The 17,144-nt window shown below is 43.4% G+C and overlaps 1 protein-coding gene and 1 long non-coding RNA gene across 5 annotated transcripts in view; one reads left to right on the top strand and one right to left on the bottom strand.

Annotated features, from left to right (window-relative positions):
• Positions 1–269: 269 nt before the first annotated feature.
• On the bottom strand, positions 270–3,153 carry LOC105238816. The gene is made up of 3 exons (XR_857601.3): positions 2,998–3,153; positions 581–759; positions 270–492 (listed from the first exon to the last, which is right to left on the bottom strand). It is a non-coding gene; the product is annotated as an uncharacterized LOC105238816 (long non-coding RNA).
• Positions 3,154–14,789: 11,636 nt separating this feature from the next.
• Positions 14,790–17,144, top strand: part of NEMF (nuclear export mediator factor) — a 48,106-nt gene continuing 45,751 nt past the window's right edge. For all 4 annotated transcript variants that reach the window (XR_004622223.1, XM_034648691.1, XM_002921990.4 and 1 more), the window contains exons 1-3: positions 14,790–14,947; positions 15,777–15,845; positions 15,989–16,091. Coding sequence is in view for 3 of the 4 variants with exons in the window: in XM_034648691.1 (XP_034504582.1) it covers positions 14,889–14,947; positions 15,777–15,845; positions 15,989–16,091 (231 nt within the window). In the remaining variant the exon portion in view is untranslated. The remainder of the gene's footprint in view (positions 14,948–15,776; positions 15,846–15,988; positions 16,092–17,144) is intronic.

Below are 17,144 nucleotides of genomic sequence, written 5' to 3'. Positions count from 1 at the left end.
GCAATCCCACTTCTGGGTGTATATCCGAAGGAAAGGAAACCATTATCTGGAAGAGATACTTGTACTTCCATGCTCGTTACAAAATTATTTACAAGAGTGTAGGTATGGAAACAACCTAAGTATCTATCAACAGCTGAATAGATAAAGAAAAAAATGATAAAGAATGATGAAGAGCCGGTTAGTGTAACTGACGTTAGATCAATTTAAATCACCATTAGCTATGCATCACATTGAGAGGCTTGTACGCCCACTAAAAGTATTGAGACAAATGAGAAAAACAATGTAAAAGTTTTATTTACAACATAATAATGACAAAAATGGATATGACTGTGGAGATTGTAACAGGACACAGGACTCAAACTAGAAAATCAGACTCTTACAAGAGGTTGAGTCTGATTCATCCAACTGAGGTGAGCTGTAGATGCCTGTAGCTCTTTTGGTTTCTGCCCTTCCTGAGTTCTGGTTAGTCAGGGTTTTCCTCTGTGAAATTTCCTGTATAGGTTAGAGTACAGAGTGTGTTACAATAACAACCCCCCCCACACACACACAATACAGTAATTTAAACGAGATAGAAGCTTACTTCTCACGTGACAGTCCAGAGATAGGAGTGGCCTAGGCTGGCAGGGTGGCTGGCTCCATTAAGTCATTAATAGACTCTGGTTTCTTTTTTTATCTTGACGCTCTAGCTTAGGATATTTTCTTCATTTGCATAGTTGGAGCCGGGGCACTTCCGTGGGTTTGCCTTAGCGCCATCTAGCTCTAGGGAAGGGCAAAAGGGCAGAAGCAGAGGACAAAGGATGTATTGTTCAGCCAGTGACAAGAGGTTGCACCTATCTCTTTCACTCATATTCCATTGGTGATGAACCTGAACACACCTGGTTGTTAGAGAAACTGGGAAATGTGGTCTCTGACTTGGAGAACAAGGGCAAAAGGAAATGTAGATAAAACTAAATTGCCTTACAACTTGCAGCCCATTGACAAATACTTGAGACAGGCAGAGTATGACATTCCTCCAGGAACTCCCAAGCGTGTTAACGTTAATGCTTTGCTAGTGGCAAAAAGCAACCTTAGCTTGACAATAGCTAGGCCTCCAGGATCCTGTAAGTCTTCTTTAACATATGAAAATCTTTTTGGAAACTTCCTTTGTCTCTACCCCCACCCCCAACCTAAAAGCATATCATCAGTCGCTCCATACAATCCCACTGCAGCTCTTTCCTGTCCCCCATGCTTGAATAAAACCACCATTTTTGCACCGAAAACGTTTTGAGAATTCTTTCTTACCATTTGCTCTTGGACCCCACATCAAATCACATCTGTCTCTAAGTGGGGGGGGGGGTTCATCTGCCCAACTAAAAATTTATTAGTGTAGTGGGGTGCCTGGGTGGCTCAGTCGTTAAGCGTCTGCCTTTGGCTCTAGGCGTGATCCCAGGTTCCTAGGATTGAGCCCCACGTCAGGCTCCTCCGCTGGGAGCCTGCTTCTTCCTCTCCCACTCCGCCTGCTTGTGTTCCCTCTCTCGCTGGCTGTCTCTTTCTATCAAATAAATAAATAAAATCTTTTAAAAAAATTTATTAGTGTAGTAAAAGATGAGCACAGAGGGGACAACTACCATTCTGCCACATTTGCCCACTTCCTTCCAATGAGTTCTCTCTTAGGAGTTCCTTTACTTCAGTTTACACATAGCCCTTATTGCTGGCAATTGAAGTACCCTAACTGATGTCTCATTCTTTAGGCCCCAGTTCAAATGACACCTTCTCAAGGAGGCTTACCTGACTGCTTTCTCTAAAGTATGTCCCTTCCCAGTCCTGCTATCCTTGTGATTTTCTCTCAGCACTTCGTTTCCTGCATGGCACTTATCAGAGCGTATATATACTGCTGTGTTTTTGTTTTTGTTTGTCTCCCCCCAGCGTCTTTTCATCACCACCACATCTCTATCATCTAGCACAGTCTGTCATTGGATAGGCAGAAACAAAATATCTGGTGGTAAATGAATGAAAACAGTGGTCAAGGATGACTGAGCGAGTTCTGAAGTGACCAACTAAATAACTATATTGGTAAAGAGTGAGAATATATTGGAAACTGGGTGGGTAAGTCCTAAAGAGTCCCTAGATCTGCCAGTTAGGAACGTAGGTATGGGAGTCTTAGAATAGTTCCAGCGGGTTGGGGGGGTTGTGGACTGAAGATAGAATGTTAGGAACTAAATGTAGTGATTGTAGAACAAGCTTTCAAATAGTGCAGCCACGAGCAAAACACACACGAGCACAACACACACTGCATTTGGAAAAAGAGGCAAGGTCAAAGGAGACTTTAAGATGAAAGAAAGCTCAGCATCTCTTTAAACAAGTGAAAGAGAGAGGATGGGTATGGAAATGATTGATGGAGACATTTTTACCTACTGGGTTTCAGATAGGAAGCCACAATAGAGTTGTCCTTCCTTGAAGATGTAACCGCAAATTTAAAGGAGGGGGTAACAAGGATTTGATATTTTTCTAATGGCCTTGATTTATCTATAAAGGAGGGAGTAAAGTTCTGTGACGCAACGGAGGCGGTGGAGAAGTCTGAACTATCTTCTAGGAGAAGAGAAGAATGGGAAAGAGTGTGATGGGACAGATAAAAGGTCCAGTGGTTACAGATCCACTATGGTTGGAAATCCTTTTTTCCTTCTTCCTCCTACCCCTACCTAACCCAAACTTGTTCCAAAAACGACTCCAGGCTGACAAATCCTAATCTTTGCACCCATTTACCCATAGATTTTTTTCCAGCAACAACCGGCAACGAACATGCGGGGGCTACGAAAGCAGACCACTCCCTCAAACTTCCTTCATTTCAGTAATGAAAACTGAGTGGGCCTCCGACATTTTTGCAGACCCCCAACCCCCTTGCCACGACGTGTTATACTACTACGTACAGCAAACGCACCTCCTTGTTGTGGACAATGAGACTTTTAGGGACAGATGGTTCCCTCGGAAGTAACTTCCCCCAAAAGCTGCAGTACGCACCAGAGCCTGTTTGAAGTCCAGGAACACAGTGTTCAGAGCAAAACGCCCACGGCCGAGGCCCGAACAGTGAAAGCCGCTTCACCGGCTCGGAGCCCAGCAAAGCCGACAGCACGCCGTCCCTGATGACGTCACACGGCGTCGGCCTCCGGACCGCCTCGTACTGGCCGTTTCCATTCCCGCGGCAGCCGCAGCCCCGCCTTCGCCCCGCCCCCAGGGAACGTCATCACCGCACAGCCTCTAATATCTCGTTCGCCGGCCGTGTAAGCGCCGGGCGCGGTGGCGCGTGCCTGTAGTCCCAGCTACTCGGGAGGCTGAGGCTGGAGGATCGCTTGAGTCCAGGAGTTCTGGGCTGTAGTGCGCTATGCCGATCGGGTGTCCGCACTAAGTTCGGCATCAATATGGTGACCTCCCGGGAGCGGGGGACCACCAGGTTGCCTAAGGAGGGGTGAACCGGCCCAGGTCGGAAACGGAGCAGGTCAAAACTCCCGTGCTGATCAGTAGTGGGATCGCGCCTGTGAATAGCCACTGCACTCCAGCCTGGGCAACATAGCGAGACCCCGTCTCTTTTGACTCTCCCGGATTCGGATTTCCGAGGGTCCTTTCTCCTGATGAATAAACGGCAGCAGTTTGCCCCCGTTTTGTGTGTACTTGGGAGTCTACTTAAACGTACATTGCAAATAAGCGAGATGGACCTGGTCTCCGTTCCTGGCTCCCTCTCCTCTTAGTTTTCTTCTACTCTGCATCCCCTTTAGGGTCAAAGCTGACCCGAGAACCTAGGAGAGTCGGCGTTTCGGAGCCGCCTCATCACTGACCCCTACCGGAACATCGCCAAACCTTCTCTGCGAAGGGCCGTTATCACCTTCGCAGCCAACAGGGGCCGCTCGTCTCCTCACCGCCTGGGGGAGAAGATGGCCGCCGGACAACGCTACGAAGAGTGCGCCCGAAGGCCCGAGTCCTCCGGGCGGCCGTCCGGCTTGCCGCTCTGCTCCCACGGCTTCTCCGGACCTTTCTTCCCCACCTCCAGCCACGAAACGTTGCCTTCTTTCACCACTGTTAGCTCAAGGTTTTTGCTCTGAAATGTTGCAGACGAAAGATTTGGCAAATCAGCCGTCTTTCACCCAAATCCTTACACTCCACCTGTTTACCCGTACGGCTGAGCTCCCGACGGGGTACCCTGCCTGCTAGTCCCTCCTTGTAAGGTACAAGAAAAGAAAAAAAAAGAAAAGAAAAGAGAAAAAAAGAAAAAAGGAAAGGAAAGGAAGAAAGAGAAAGAAAGAAAGAAAGAAAAGAAACAAACTTATGAGGCGCCCACACGTCTTTGTGAGAGCAGAGGTGAGGGGCCAGAGTGCCAGAACGCCGTCACCCTGTCTCCCCCTTGATTCTTGGACTGCCAACAGCCAACGTTAGGGATGGAATGAAGCGCAGGGAACTTAGAGCACCCGGTGAGCCGCTGAGTCTTGAGCCCTGTGTTGCAGAGAGCAAAACCTCAGCGCCGTGCACCGAGCGGCACCCAGCAAGTCAAGTCTTGTGCCCCTGCCTAATTTTCACAATGAAATAAATGAACACAGTATGAATAGAATGTTTGCAGTTATCAGAAGTTCTCAGTTGTCTGTGATCGTAATTTCACTTTTATGAAAGAACTGTCTTAGAGGGCTTCCCTTTAAATTCAGACATTTTAGGGCCAGCAGAAGTGGATCAAATATTCACATCGATCTTAACATTAGTCTGATAATCCATTGGGAATTTCAAGACTAAGCACTAAACACAGACTTTACTTGTAAAAAGACAAGGAACGGGGACAATGTAGTAAGCTTTTCATAAAGCTAATTGTATTCAGTTTCTTTGAGGTGATTCATTCTGTTTGAACAAAGATAGCTGTCAGAAAAGCCCTCCTTCATGGTGCACTGGGTGTTATACGCAACTAATGAATCATCGAACTTTACATCGGAAACCGGGGATGTACTGTATGGTGACTAACATAATATAATTAAAAAAATTTAAAAAAAAAAAAGCCCTCCTTGAATTGAACACATACCTTCCTCTGATGCTTCTGGGTCTGCCCTCTACAACTACATGGAATAAGCCCTATTCCAATTGTTCAGGACATTTCAAGAATTTAGAAGTCACCTCCCCATCAAATACATTTCCACAAAATGGAAATATACAGAAATACTTTTTTACTTTTTTAATCTTTACCCTGCCCAACCAGAAAATAGAAAAATACTTCGGGCATGTCTCATTTTTTTTTTTCACTGCGTGGATCCCTGAATTTGGCCCAGAATGACTTAGCTGTGACTATAAGGATTGTATTTCACTTGCCACGTCTGCTAGCTTTGGGGTTTACAGTTTCTATTACCCTTCAGTCTCTTCCACCACTTCTAGAAGAACTTCTCAGCTTTCTGGAACTGAGGTGTGGTAAGCAGAATAATGGCCCCTCCCCAAAGATGTGCACATCCTAGTATGTGGAACCTATGATTTGCTACTGTACATGGTAAAAGGAATTTTACAGATATGAGTAAATTAAGGATCTTGAGATGGGGAGAATATGCCAATGAACCCAATGTAATTACGAGAATCCTTATGACAGGGAGGGAGGCACGAGGGTCAGAGTCAGAGAAGGATATATAGCCTGAAAGCAGGGATCAGAGTTCATGCAAAGCCACCAAGCAAGGAATGTGGGCAGCCTCTGGAAGTTGGAAAAAGCAAGGAAACCAATTCTCCCCTAGAGCCTTCAGAAAGAATGCAGCCCTGCTGACCCATGTGGGACTTCTGACCTTCAGAATTGTACAATAATAGATGTGTGGTGCTTAAACCACTGAATTTGTGGTAATTTGTTACAGTAGCAATAGAAAACACATGAAAATACATGAGATATATCAAGGTTAGTCTGTACCTGAAAAAAGTTCATGAGGTCAGAAAGGAATTATTCCAGTAGCTGCCTTCTTTAACATACTTGTACTTTTTTCAAGAAATTTTCATGTTGAACAACTTTTTAGGGTTGATATTTTTCGTGTGTGTGTGTGTGTGTTTAAACCATAATATTTTAAAATTTCATACATCCATTTATCTATCCATCTACTAATTTAAAAAAAAAAAGTTTAAGTGCAGAATATTTGCCAGATCATATATTTATACTAGATAAGCAGAAACAATATCTTTGCCTTTGTGGAGTTGCTGGTCTAGTTGAGGGTGAGGAAGAGACCATCTTTCAAGAATGAGCCATGTAATTGTGCTTTAGCGTTCTCATGATGCTCTGTCAGCCGTATTTAATTCATTAGCCTGCCTGCACGCCTGAAATCTCCAATACCCAAAACTCTCTCCTGGGTCAAGGCATGGTTTTCAGTTACAAATGCACTTTGGTATTTACTCAATACCATTAGAGAACTTCTATTTCAACCTCCCACCTGATACTGGATTATACTTTACAGTTTCCCACAATATCTGTGAAAGAAGGTTAGTATATCATGAACCTGACCATACACTTTTTTAAAGACCTTTTGTTAATGGTGTAATATTTTTGACATACAGTGACTTTAAAATTTTATGTATTCATAACTATTAGTCTTATCCTTTATGGTTTCTTTTTTTAAAAGATTATTTGTTTGAGAGAGAGGGAGTGAGAGAGCTCACAAGCGGGGTGGGGGGTAGAGGGAGAGGGAGAAGCAGACTCCCTGCTGAGCAGGGAGCCTCACGCAGGGCCTGATCCCAGGACCCCGAGATCATGACTTGAGCCAAAGGCAGACGCTCAGCTGACTGAACCACCCAGGCGTTCTCCTTTATGGTTTCTGCGTTTAGTGTTTGCTTGGAAGGGTCTCACCCGTCTCAAGAGCATGTGCGTAGTCACAGTAGTGCCATAATAATAGTAGTCATCTTAATGTAGACCTGTCACTGATTCTAAAATAACACTGTTGGGGCTCAGTCAGTTAAGTGTTTGCCTTTGGCTCAGGTCGTGATCCCAGGGTCCTGGGATGGAGCCCCTCATCCTCTGGTTCCCTGCTCAGTGGGGAGTCTGCTTCTCCCTCTCTCTCTGCCCCTCTCCCCCCACTCATGCTCTCTCTCACTCTTTCTCAAATAAATTAATTTTTTAAAAACCTTTTAGAAAATAAAAATAAAATAACACTATCTCTCCAAAACAATAATTTTTTGTTCTTAACTCTACTTTTTGTTGTTGTTGTTGTTCACATTCCTGGTACAAGGTGCTTGACAACAGAAGAAGCAGGACAGACATAATTCTCAAAAAATTGTAGTTGCGTGTTTTGACCTGTCTGGTGGCTCCCCAAGGGATCAGTTTAAGAGTTTGCCTTTGTTTTGACTACATAGGGGATTTTCCAGGGCTGGGAAGGCTTCATGGGCCATATTTGTTGAAAGCATTTAAAGGCAAATGTTTTAGCTCCTGCCAGCTGGGGCAAGAGATAATAGTCAGGGCAAGAAATAGATTAAAAAGGCTAGGAAGAAAGAAGCTGAAGAAAGAGATACTTGGAGGAATATAGACTGTGAAAGTTCTGTATATTCCAGGAAATCTAGAAGGTCATACATATGCCTAGGGCAGAATGCATGCTCAGATGAGACCTGAGAAGACTAAGCTCTCACCTCTGGCTGACCTTCAGGCTAGAACAAGAAGGAAATGAAGGCTAAGGCAGAGTCATAAACTGCCCTGCTAAATGTTGAAGTGCCCCAATATAGGGCACTCTGCAAAATCAGAGAGAATTCTTTGGATGGTTGGTTGGTTGGTTCAAGCATTTAAGGAAATCTGTCAAACCATTAGTGGCACATTATTCTAATGGAATAGGGAATTCAGGGGCCACAAACAACAAAGAATAAAGACTTTACAGAATTCATTCAGAAAGAGAGAATTCTGGAAAGATGGTAGAGTAGGAAGCACCAGGAATCTGTCTTTCCACCTAGACAATAATCACAGAATTACAGACAACAATTGGCAGAACCTGTCTGGGGTACCTGTTTTGGAACTCTGAGTCTACTAAATGTCTGCAACTTCCAGAAAAAGTCTTGCATGGTAAATTATGGTTAGCCTTTGTCAATTTCTGCTCTGAGTCCCACAGCAAGCAGTTGTGTACATCCTCTTAAAGCAGCTTGCTCCTAGCTTTTGGCAGCCAGAATGGGTGAAAGGACCCTGTTTTCCAAATATTGAGCATCTGTGCTCTGATTGATGATTGCAGCTTCTGGTCACAGAGGTGCAGACAAAGAGGCAGGTGGCCATGTTGTTGCACCTCCCGCCATCGTAGGAAGCCAAAGCTAACTTCCAAAGGATTAAAAGGATCAGCACCCTTTTTTTCCTGTCTCATTTTTTTTTTTCCTTTTTCCCCTTTTAGGAGCCAGATATCAAAGACTAGGACATTCGAAAGCAACTGACTATATGGGGAAAATTGGAAATTTCTGCTTCAAAGGACTTGAATAGACATTTATCCAAAGAAGGTATTCAAATGGCCAATAAGCACATGAACAGCTGCTCAACAGCATGGATCATTAGGGAGATGGAAACTAATACTACAATATATTGGAAAAAAAAAAACCCCAGAAAATAAGAAGCATTAGTGAGAATGTAGAGAAGTTGGAATACTAGTGCACTGTTGGTAGGGAATGTAAGACAGTATCACCATGTGGAAAACAGTATGGTGGTTCTTCAAAAAATTACAAATAGAACTACCATATGATCCAGCAATTCTACTTCTGGGTGTATACTCAAAAGAATTTATAACAGGGTCTTGAAGAGATATTTGCACACCCATGTTCATAGCAATATTATTCAGCTAAAATGTTGTAGCAACTTAAATGTCCATTGATAGATGATGAATGGGTAAGCAAAATGTGGTCTATACATGCAGAGGAATATTATGCAGCCTTAAAAAAGAAGGAAATTCTAACATGCTACAGAATGGATAAAACTTGAGAACACTATGTTAAGTGAAATAAACCCATCACAAAAAGACAAATACCATATGATTTCAGTTATATCAGGTACTTAAATTAGTGAAATCTGAAAGATGATAGATTACAGGTTTCTAGGGCCTGGGGACAGTGGAAGTTGGGAGTTATTGTTTAATGAGTATAGAATTTGAGATTTACAGGACAAAAAGCTATAGCATTGAATGGTGGTGATGGTTTACAACATTATGTATTTAACACAAATGTATTTTAATACCACTAAATAGTACCCTTAAAAATAATTAAGATGGTTAATTTTCTATAGAGAGTATTTTACCACAGTAAAAAAAGTGGGAAAAAAATTAGTTCAGAAAAAAAGTGTTTAGGGGCACCTGGGTGGCACAGTCGTTAAGCGTCTGCCTTCGGCTCAGGGCGTGATCCCGGAGTACTGGGATTGAGCCCCACATCAGGCTCCTCTGCTAGGAGCCTGCTTCTTCCTCTCCCACTCCCCCTGCTTGTGTTCCCTCTCTCACTGGCTGTCTCTCTCTGTCAAATAAATAAATAAAAATCTTTAAAAAAAGAAAAAGAAAAAAAGTGTTTAGCTCACTACACAAACAAACAACAGCTACAATAATACAAATGTTTGACCAAATATCCAGGCCCAGTGGCCCAGCCAAGTTGACACATAAAATTTACCATCATAAATCCATCCCTTGTCAACTAGATACTCATACACATCTTCTTAAACCATACTTAACTTCTAAGTAAAGACAATAACAATGTCATAATTCTGTGTAACATGATATAACTATCCTGTGTACAACCAAAAATGCACTGTCTTCCCCCCCAGAAGAATGCTAAGTCATTGGGTGATGTTTGCTCTTCTCCTTGATATCGCATAATTTGAATAGTACGATGTAAAATTACTAGTTTACTAGTTTACTTAAATACTATAATATAAAGTCATTACATCTTATGTTACACGAAAAAGGGATGAGAAAGGGAAGAAAACAAGATATTTCCTTGATATATGCGTGACAAAATACACGCACAAAATAAGGAGGAAATGTTCATGACAATTAACAGTTGTTGTTTCTGTAACTGGTTACGTGGTCATAGCTGGCATTTTTTTCTTAAGATTTTATTTATTTTTTTATTTGGCAGAGAGAGAGTACAAGCAGAGGGAACAGCAGGGAGAGGGAGAAGCACACTCCCACTGAGAAGAGAGCCCTATGTGGGGCTTGATCCCAGGATCCTGGGATCATGACCTGAGCCGAAGGTAGGCGCTTAACCGACTGAGCCACACAGGTGCCCCTGTGGTCGTAGCTGGTATTTATAACTACTTTCTTCCACCTCAGCTGGTGGTCATGGTCCTTTAACTGGTGGAGTTACCCAAACCTTCCTTCTTGAGGGGTCTAAGCCATTAGTATTCTTGTCTGGATCAGGTTGTTTTAGTTCTCTATTGACTTTAATCTCAGAGGATGGTAATGCTAAAATATTCCCTAAGGGATCTACTATATTCCAGACATACTCTTCCTTACCTCCATTATGGAGTAGCAAATTTCTCCTTGGTAGTCAGAACCAATCACCCCAGTAAGCACAATTATTCCCTCCTGGCCTATTGATTCAGAGGTATGAGGAGCCCAAAGTGACTAGGCAGCTGTCTAAACTTCCAGTTCAATGGAATCATTATTGTATCTCAAAACCAGCAGCTTTTTGGGTCCCTCGGTAAATGGACCTGAGTAGCACATGTAAATGAGGAATATGCTGTCTCCAAAATCCAAAAAATGTCCAGTAGGCATTGTGGGCTCTTCTTTGTTGTAAGGGGGACCATATGTAACAACTTATTTTTCACAATAAAAGGGATATCTGACATATCCCGCACCACTGGATCCCCTAGAAATTTCACTGAGATAGGTCTCTGAATGTTTATCAGATTAATTTCCTCCCTCTGACACGAATGTCTTACCAATAAGTCTATGGTAGTTTCTACTTCTAGTTTACTAGGTACAGTCAGCATAATGTCCTCAATGTAATAAACCAGGAAGGGAAAGACAATCAAAATCCGTGTGAACTAAATCATGATATAGGGCTAGAGAATTGATACCCCTCAAATAGGACAGTGAAAGTGTATTGCTACCCTTTCCAGCTGAAAGCAAACTGCTCTGGGTGGTCTTTATTAACAAAGATGGGGAAAAAGCCATTGCTAGACCAATAGCTGCATATCAGGTATGAGGGGGTGTGTTGATTTGCTCAAGCAATAAAACTGTCTGGTATAACAGCTCCAACTGAAGTCACCATTTGGTTGAGTTTACAGTAATCCACTGTCATTGTCCAAGATCCATCTGTCTTCTGCAGAGACCAAATAGGCTAGTTCAATGGAACGTGGTGGGAATTACCACCACCGCATCTTTCAAGTCCTTGACGGTGGCACTAATTTTTAAAAAAGATTTATTTATTTGTTTTAGAGAAAGAGTAGGGCAGGGGGAGGGACAGAGGAAGAGAATCTACAAGCAGGCTCTGCCCTCAATGCAGAGCCCAATGCAGGGCTCAATCCCATGACCCATGAGACCATGACCTGGGTGGAAACCAAGAGTCAGTGGCCCAACCGACTGAGCCACCCAGGTGCTCCATGGTAACACTAATCTTTGCAACCCTTCCAGGAATGTGGTATCGTGTTTCATTTATTATTTCCCTCGGTAGAAGCTGTTTGAGTAGCTTCAACTTTCCCCACACAGATTCTCACTCCACAGGCTAGAGAATCTGTGTGGGGATTCTGAAGCTGCTGAGTATGTCTATTCCAATCATACATTCCAGTATTGGGGAAATAACCACAAGATGTGTTTGGAGGGGCACATGGGTGGCTCAGTCCGTTAAGCTTCCAGCTCTTGGTTTCAGCTCAGGTCATGGTCTCCAGGGTCATAGGATTGAGCCCTGCATAGGGCTCCTCACTCAATGCAGAGTCTGCCTGTCCCTCTCTTTCCCCCTCTGATTCTCCTCCTCCTCCTCTCTCTCTCTCTCTCCCTAAAATAAATAAAATCTTTAAAAAAAAAAAAAGATGGGTTTAGAGACTCCCTTGGGACTACTGTGAGGCAGATCTAAGCTAAAACTTCATTTATCAGCTGACCTCCATAAGCCCCTACTTTGACTGGTGGACCAAAGTGACATTTTGGGTTTCTTAGAATTAGTGTCAGGTCAGAGTCTGTGTCAGCAATTCCCAAAAGGGATTTTTTTTTTCAATTTTATGATTTTCTGACCATTTCCTTTCCCCCAAAGCACAGTTACCTTGGTAAAAGGCCATCGCGTCCCTATGGGGAAAACTGGGAGAAAGATTAATGGTGTAACTTTTTGGAGGTGTACTAGGGTTCTTCCTCAAGGGGACCTGGTCTCCCTTTCATTCAAGGGCCTCCGGGTCTATAAACTGGCTCCAATCTGGAAATTGATTGAAAGGCTATAACTCTTTTTATGACTTAAGTTAGAGTTCTGTTCACTTGAGAACTCTTCCACTTATGCAGATCAAGTGAGAATTTAGTAGGGTTCCCATATATTTTTCTTCCAGAAACACCATGATCAAGAGCCAGCATCACAGATCTTCAGGAGTCAGACTGCTCGATTGCTGTTTTGACCCGGCTGTCCACTATGGTAATGACACCCAATTTGCCTTTGGTGATGGAGTGCTGCCATTTGGACCCTGCCACTTCACCATCCAATTATTCTCATTGCATTTAGGTTTCCCAATTCAGTGGCAGCAGTTCCCACTTTAAGTTCTGGCCTACAGAGAAATGTGACTGTAGAGCCCTTTAAGGTTGCTGAGCCTTCTCTCACATATTTATTTCTCACTGTTGCTGTGAAAGGTGTGTCCACTGGAAACTTCCAAGGTGGGTGAGCTGGTCTTAAATGACAAATGCACCCCAATTTTATGGAACTAGACAGTGGAGATGGTTCTGGGTGTGGTGCTCAGGAATTTGCTTTAATTATGTCTACAGTAATTACTGAATGCACAGTAAATTTTGAGAATCATAATTCTAGATGCCCATAAGTCACCCATTAATAATTTTCTCTAAATTTTTGGTTGCGCCAAATGTTAACAGCACCTGTCTGTGGTTTCAAATAGTCACTTTTATCTTCTCTTTGAAAATCAGAAGATGATTTCCTCACCCCCTGTTGCTTCTTATTTTTTCCACAAGTCCTCAAGTAACCCTGTCTCAGAATTTTCTCAAAGTAGAGAAATTACTTCAAAAACTAGAAATGATAGAATTCAGTAGTAAATGATTCAGTTCTCTGGTAATTTTTACACTTATCTTGAATCTTGATCTACCTCTTCCCTTAGGAATTTTCTTGCATTTTCTTTCTGATGCCCACTTTCCTTGACAGACAAAGCAGAAGGAACGTATGAGTTAGTTGATAGGCAGACGGACCCTGTGTAAGGGTTCCTTCTCCTTTCTTATTGGTCCAGTGCCCTAAGGTGGGAGTGCTGCTATGAGTACTTCAGTTTCTTGTTTTTAAAGAAACACCTGAGTGTTGTCCCTTATCTAGTTCAGAGCCAACATAATAACATCAGTATTGTTTATGTACAGCGGGACGTCTTATTTTTGCAGTTTGGACCGCAGACAACTTGGCTCCCGCACTTTCCTGACCCTCCAAAAGGTTTCTTTTACACGTTGAGCTCTTCTGCATGGTTTACTGTGTCCTACGATGCGGTAACGAATGCTGTGTGCCCTGTGTCCTATAGCAGTCCCGCTGCTATAGTCCCATCTACAATTCCCGCTCTTCTGAAACGGCAAGCGCGTCCTTTCAACTTAGAGTCGCCGTCTGCTGGAGGGAATTCTGACGAGGCCGCCGGCACGCCAGAGAGTCCTCGGAAGCTCAGCGTCCTCGCCGGGCGCGGTGGCGCGCGCCTGTAGTCCCAGCTACTCGGGAGGCTGAGGCAGGAGGATCGCTTGAGCCCAGGAGTTCTGGGCTGTAGTGCGCTATGCCGATCGGGTGTCCGCACTAAGTTCGGCATCAATATGGTGACCTCCCGGGAGCGGGGGACCACCAGGTTGCCTAAGGAGGGGTGAACCGGCCCAGGTCGGAAACGGAGCAGGTCAAAACTCCCGTGCTGATCAGTAGTGGGATCGCGCCTGTGAATAGCCACTGCACTCCAGCCTGGGCAACATAGCGAGACCCCGTCTCTTTTGAGCTCGCTCTCACCTTAAAGTACCCTTTCTTCTCCTGTGTCTGTCGGACACAACGAAAAGCGGCACACTCATATTCTTGCACGACAGCTTTCTACTACCCTGTGAATCCCCCCATGGTGGGGCGATCTTCTCTTATTCTTACTTTTTGATTATTTAGCGAAAACCTGAATATTCAGGTTGCTTAGCGTTTATGAAGTTCCTATCGTATACCCGGTACTACGCTTAGGCGAGGGAATGCCAAGACCGAGGTGCAATGGGAATCCCACAGTGTATCGCAAAATACTCTTCCGAGAGCAGGGCCCATCAAAATAGCAACTCCTTTTTGAGCGTGGCTTCACCTTTATCATTGAGGGTAATTGTAAGACAAGGGAGACAGTTCCGCTTCGTTACACTTTAAACTTCTGCTCGTCCAAGTAGCCGAATGGAAAGCGGTTGCTGCTCTGGCACACCGAACCCTACCGCCCACCTAGGGGAAATCCTCCCAGGACGCGCCTCATAAATTTTTACCACCAGCAGGGGTCACTAGGGAGGCTTGCTTGAGTCCCGAAACACAAGGGGGAAAGGTCACCGCACTATCCCTTCAGCTTTCCAGGAAGAAATACAGTTTCAAGAGAATACTTTGGATTTATTTCGAATAACGAAAAGCCAGCTGACGGCGACTTGAGAGCTCAAATATTCAGAAAGGTGACGCAAACACGTTCGCTTCAAGGAATATTGGGTCTTCTGCGCGGCCGTAGATTTCGGCCAAGTGCGCCTGCGCATAAGAGTAGCGGCGTTGAGTCAGGCAGTCAGTGGAGGAAACTGCGGTAGCGCCCCTCAGCCCTCGCCATGAAGACTCGCTTTAGCACCATTGACCTCCGCGCCGTACTCGCGGAGCTGAATGCCAGGTACTGAGCGATAGGTGACCAGGCTCGTGCGGGGAATGCAAAAGGCAGAGGCCAGTGCCCCAAAGTGGAAGAAATACCAGCCCGATGTTTCCCCTTAATCCCCCAGTGCTCTTCTTCTGCGGACCTGGCTAGGCCTGGGTGGACGAGCGCGTGACATCTTTCCCGTGGCACTCGGGACGCCTGGGGGACCCCAGTGTCCGCGTGCCCCACACCCCGCTCTCGCGGGCTGCTTATCTCACCAGGTCTTGTGTCAGGCATTGGCGGGGCTCTCGCCGAGCGCTCTCCTCGTTGGCCTGAGTTGCCCAGGTCTGGCAGCAAAGGTTTAGTCAACACGAGACACCAGGTGGAAACCTGGATGCCCCAGTACAGTAGTCTTTTGCGTCAGGGGTTTCCAATCTGGAGGCCTGATTTCCTTGACACTCCTTACCTCTGGGAGACGGAGTATCGGCGTTTTAGCTGCAAGTAACAGATTGTAGTCTGATCTCTATTCAGCTCTGTGAGTTTTGTCATTTTTCCAGGGTTTCGTGTACCATTTTTTCCCTTTTGTAATAAAGTGGATTAGATTGTACTGTTTCCTTAAAAATATTGGGTCATTTCAAGGACGCAGGGCATTGCATGGTTTTCTTAGGGCTGGTATACCACTTTTGTTCTTAAAAAGTTACAATTAAGTTTTGGGCTGAATGCCTGATGGCCTTCAGACTCTGCTCCCTTGTTGACTCCATGTCCTTAGAATTGAAGATCCCCTTTCAAAGGCTTTGCTTCCACCTGCCGCTTTAATTTCTGTGAAGTTTTATATTTCAAATGTTACATGTTTCCTTTCTCTCCGCAGCTTAATAGGAATGAGAGTAAACAATGTTTATGATGTGGATAATAAGACCTATCTTATTCGTCTTCAAAAGTAAGAGCATTTTACAGGCTTGTTTTATCTTTGATAATTAAATATGAGATTATTAATTTTTTTTTACTTACACTTTTAGTTTGTCTTACTGACTTAGTGTTGACAAATGCCCTAAAGAAAAATTTAACTTTTTTCTTCTACAGACCAGACTTTAAAGCTACACTTTTACTTGAATCTGGCATACGAATTCACACAACAGAATTTGAGTGGCCTAAGAATATGATGCCATCTAGTTTTGCCATGAAGGTAAACTTTAAGTTATACTTGAAGCTAAATTTTAAGGCCCAGAGATTGGTCACTAACGATTTAAGTTTTTAAATGTTTGGTTTTCCTATACTATTATGGATAAAGTAGAGATAAAATAGAGTAGTTGATAGATACTGGGATGAATAAAGTAGCTGTTCATTGACTTCTTCCTGTTACTCTTCACACCCCGTTGTGCTCCAAATCTTTCTGTTCCCACAGTCACTATTCTAGCTTGAGCTTTCATAACATTCCCTTAAAGTCTCTTAATTACAGTCTGCTTCTTGCTGTCAAAACAGTTGTGTTAGACCAGTGTTAATTTTTCTAAAGCCTCATTTTCATCAGTTTTTCACCTTTTTATGATTCCCTAATTTCTGAGTCCATATCCTGTATCCTGTTATTCTTGGCTTTCTGTGGTATGCCCTACCCCCTTTCCTAGTTTTCTGCAGCTTACTTTCGAGCTACCAATCTGTATTTTGGAATACTCAGTGACATTAGTATGTTACCAATCATATCTTTTTACTTTTTACTTCTCTCTTTGCTTTTGTTTTTTCTATTAAAACTGAGATTCTGCATTTGTGGGCATGTTACCTATCCATTTGTTGACATAACAGATATACTGAAAGATTATGTGGCACAGAGGAAAGACATTAGAATCAAATATACCTAACTTTGAATTAATGATTTTGCCTCTAAATATTTTTATAACCCAGAAAAGTTACTTAACCTCTTGAAACTTAGTTTTTTTAAATATAAAATGTGGATAATACCTCCCTCATGGGGTTATTGGTGAGGATTAATTGAAGTAAATTGTAAAGCACCTAACACAATGCCTGACACATATTAGGGCTCCATATGTATTAATTTCCTTCTTCCTCTCCTCCTCACTTTCCTTCAGAAATTTATTTGTTTTGGCATTGTGTTATTTCATTAGAGGCTTTACAGAGAAGAATCTTATCCCCAGCAACTTAGAATCTGTTTTGGATTACAAGTTAGGTAAGTGTTTCCCAAATCACAAGGCCTGTCACAAAATTATCAAACTCTTAAAAGTTTAAT

The sequence above is a fragment of the Ailuropoda melanoleuca genome, chromosome 20, assembly GCF_002007445.2.
Source record: "Ailuropoda melanoleuca isolate Jingjing chromosome 20, ASM200744v2, whole genome shotgun sequence".
NCBI classification, from domain to species: Eukaryota; Metazoa; Chordata; class Mammalia; order Carnivora; family Ursidae; genus Ailuropoda; species Ailuropoda melanoleuca.
The sequence above is the reverse complement of the archived record's forward strand: the minus strand, read 5'-3'. Positions and strand labels throughout refer to the sequence as shown.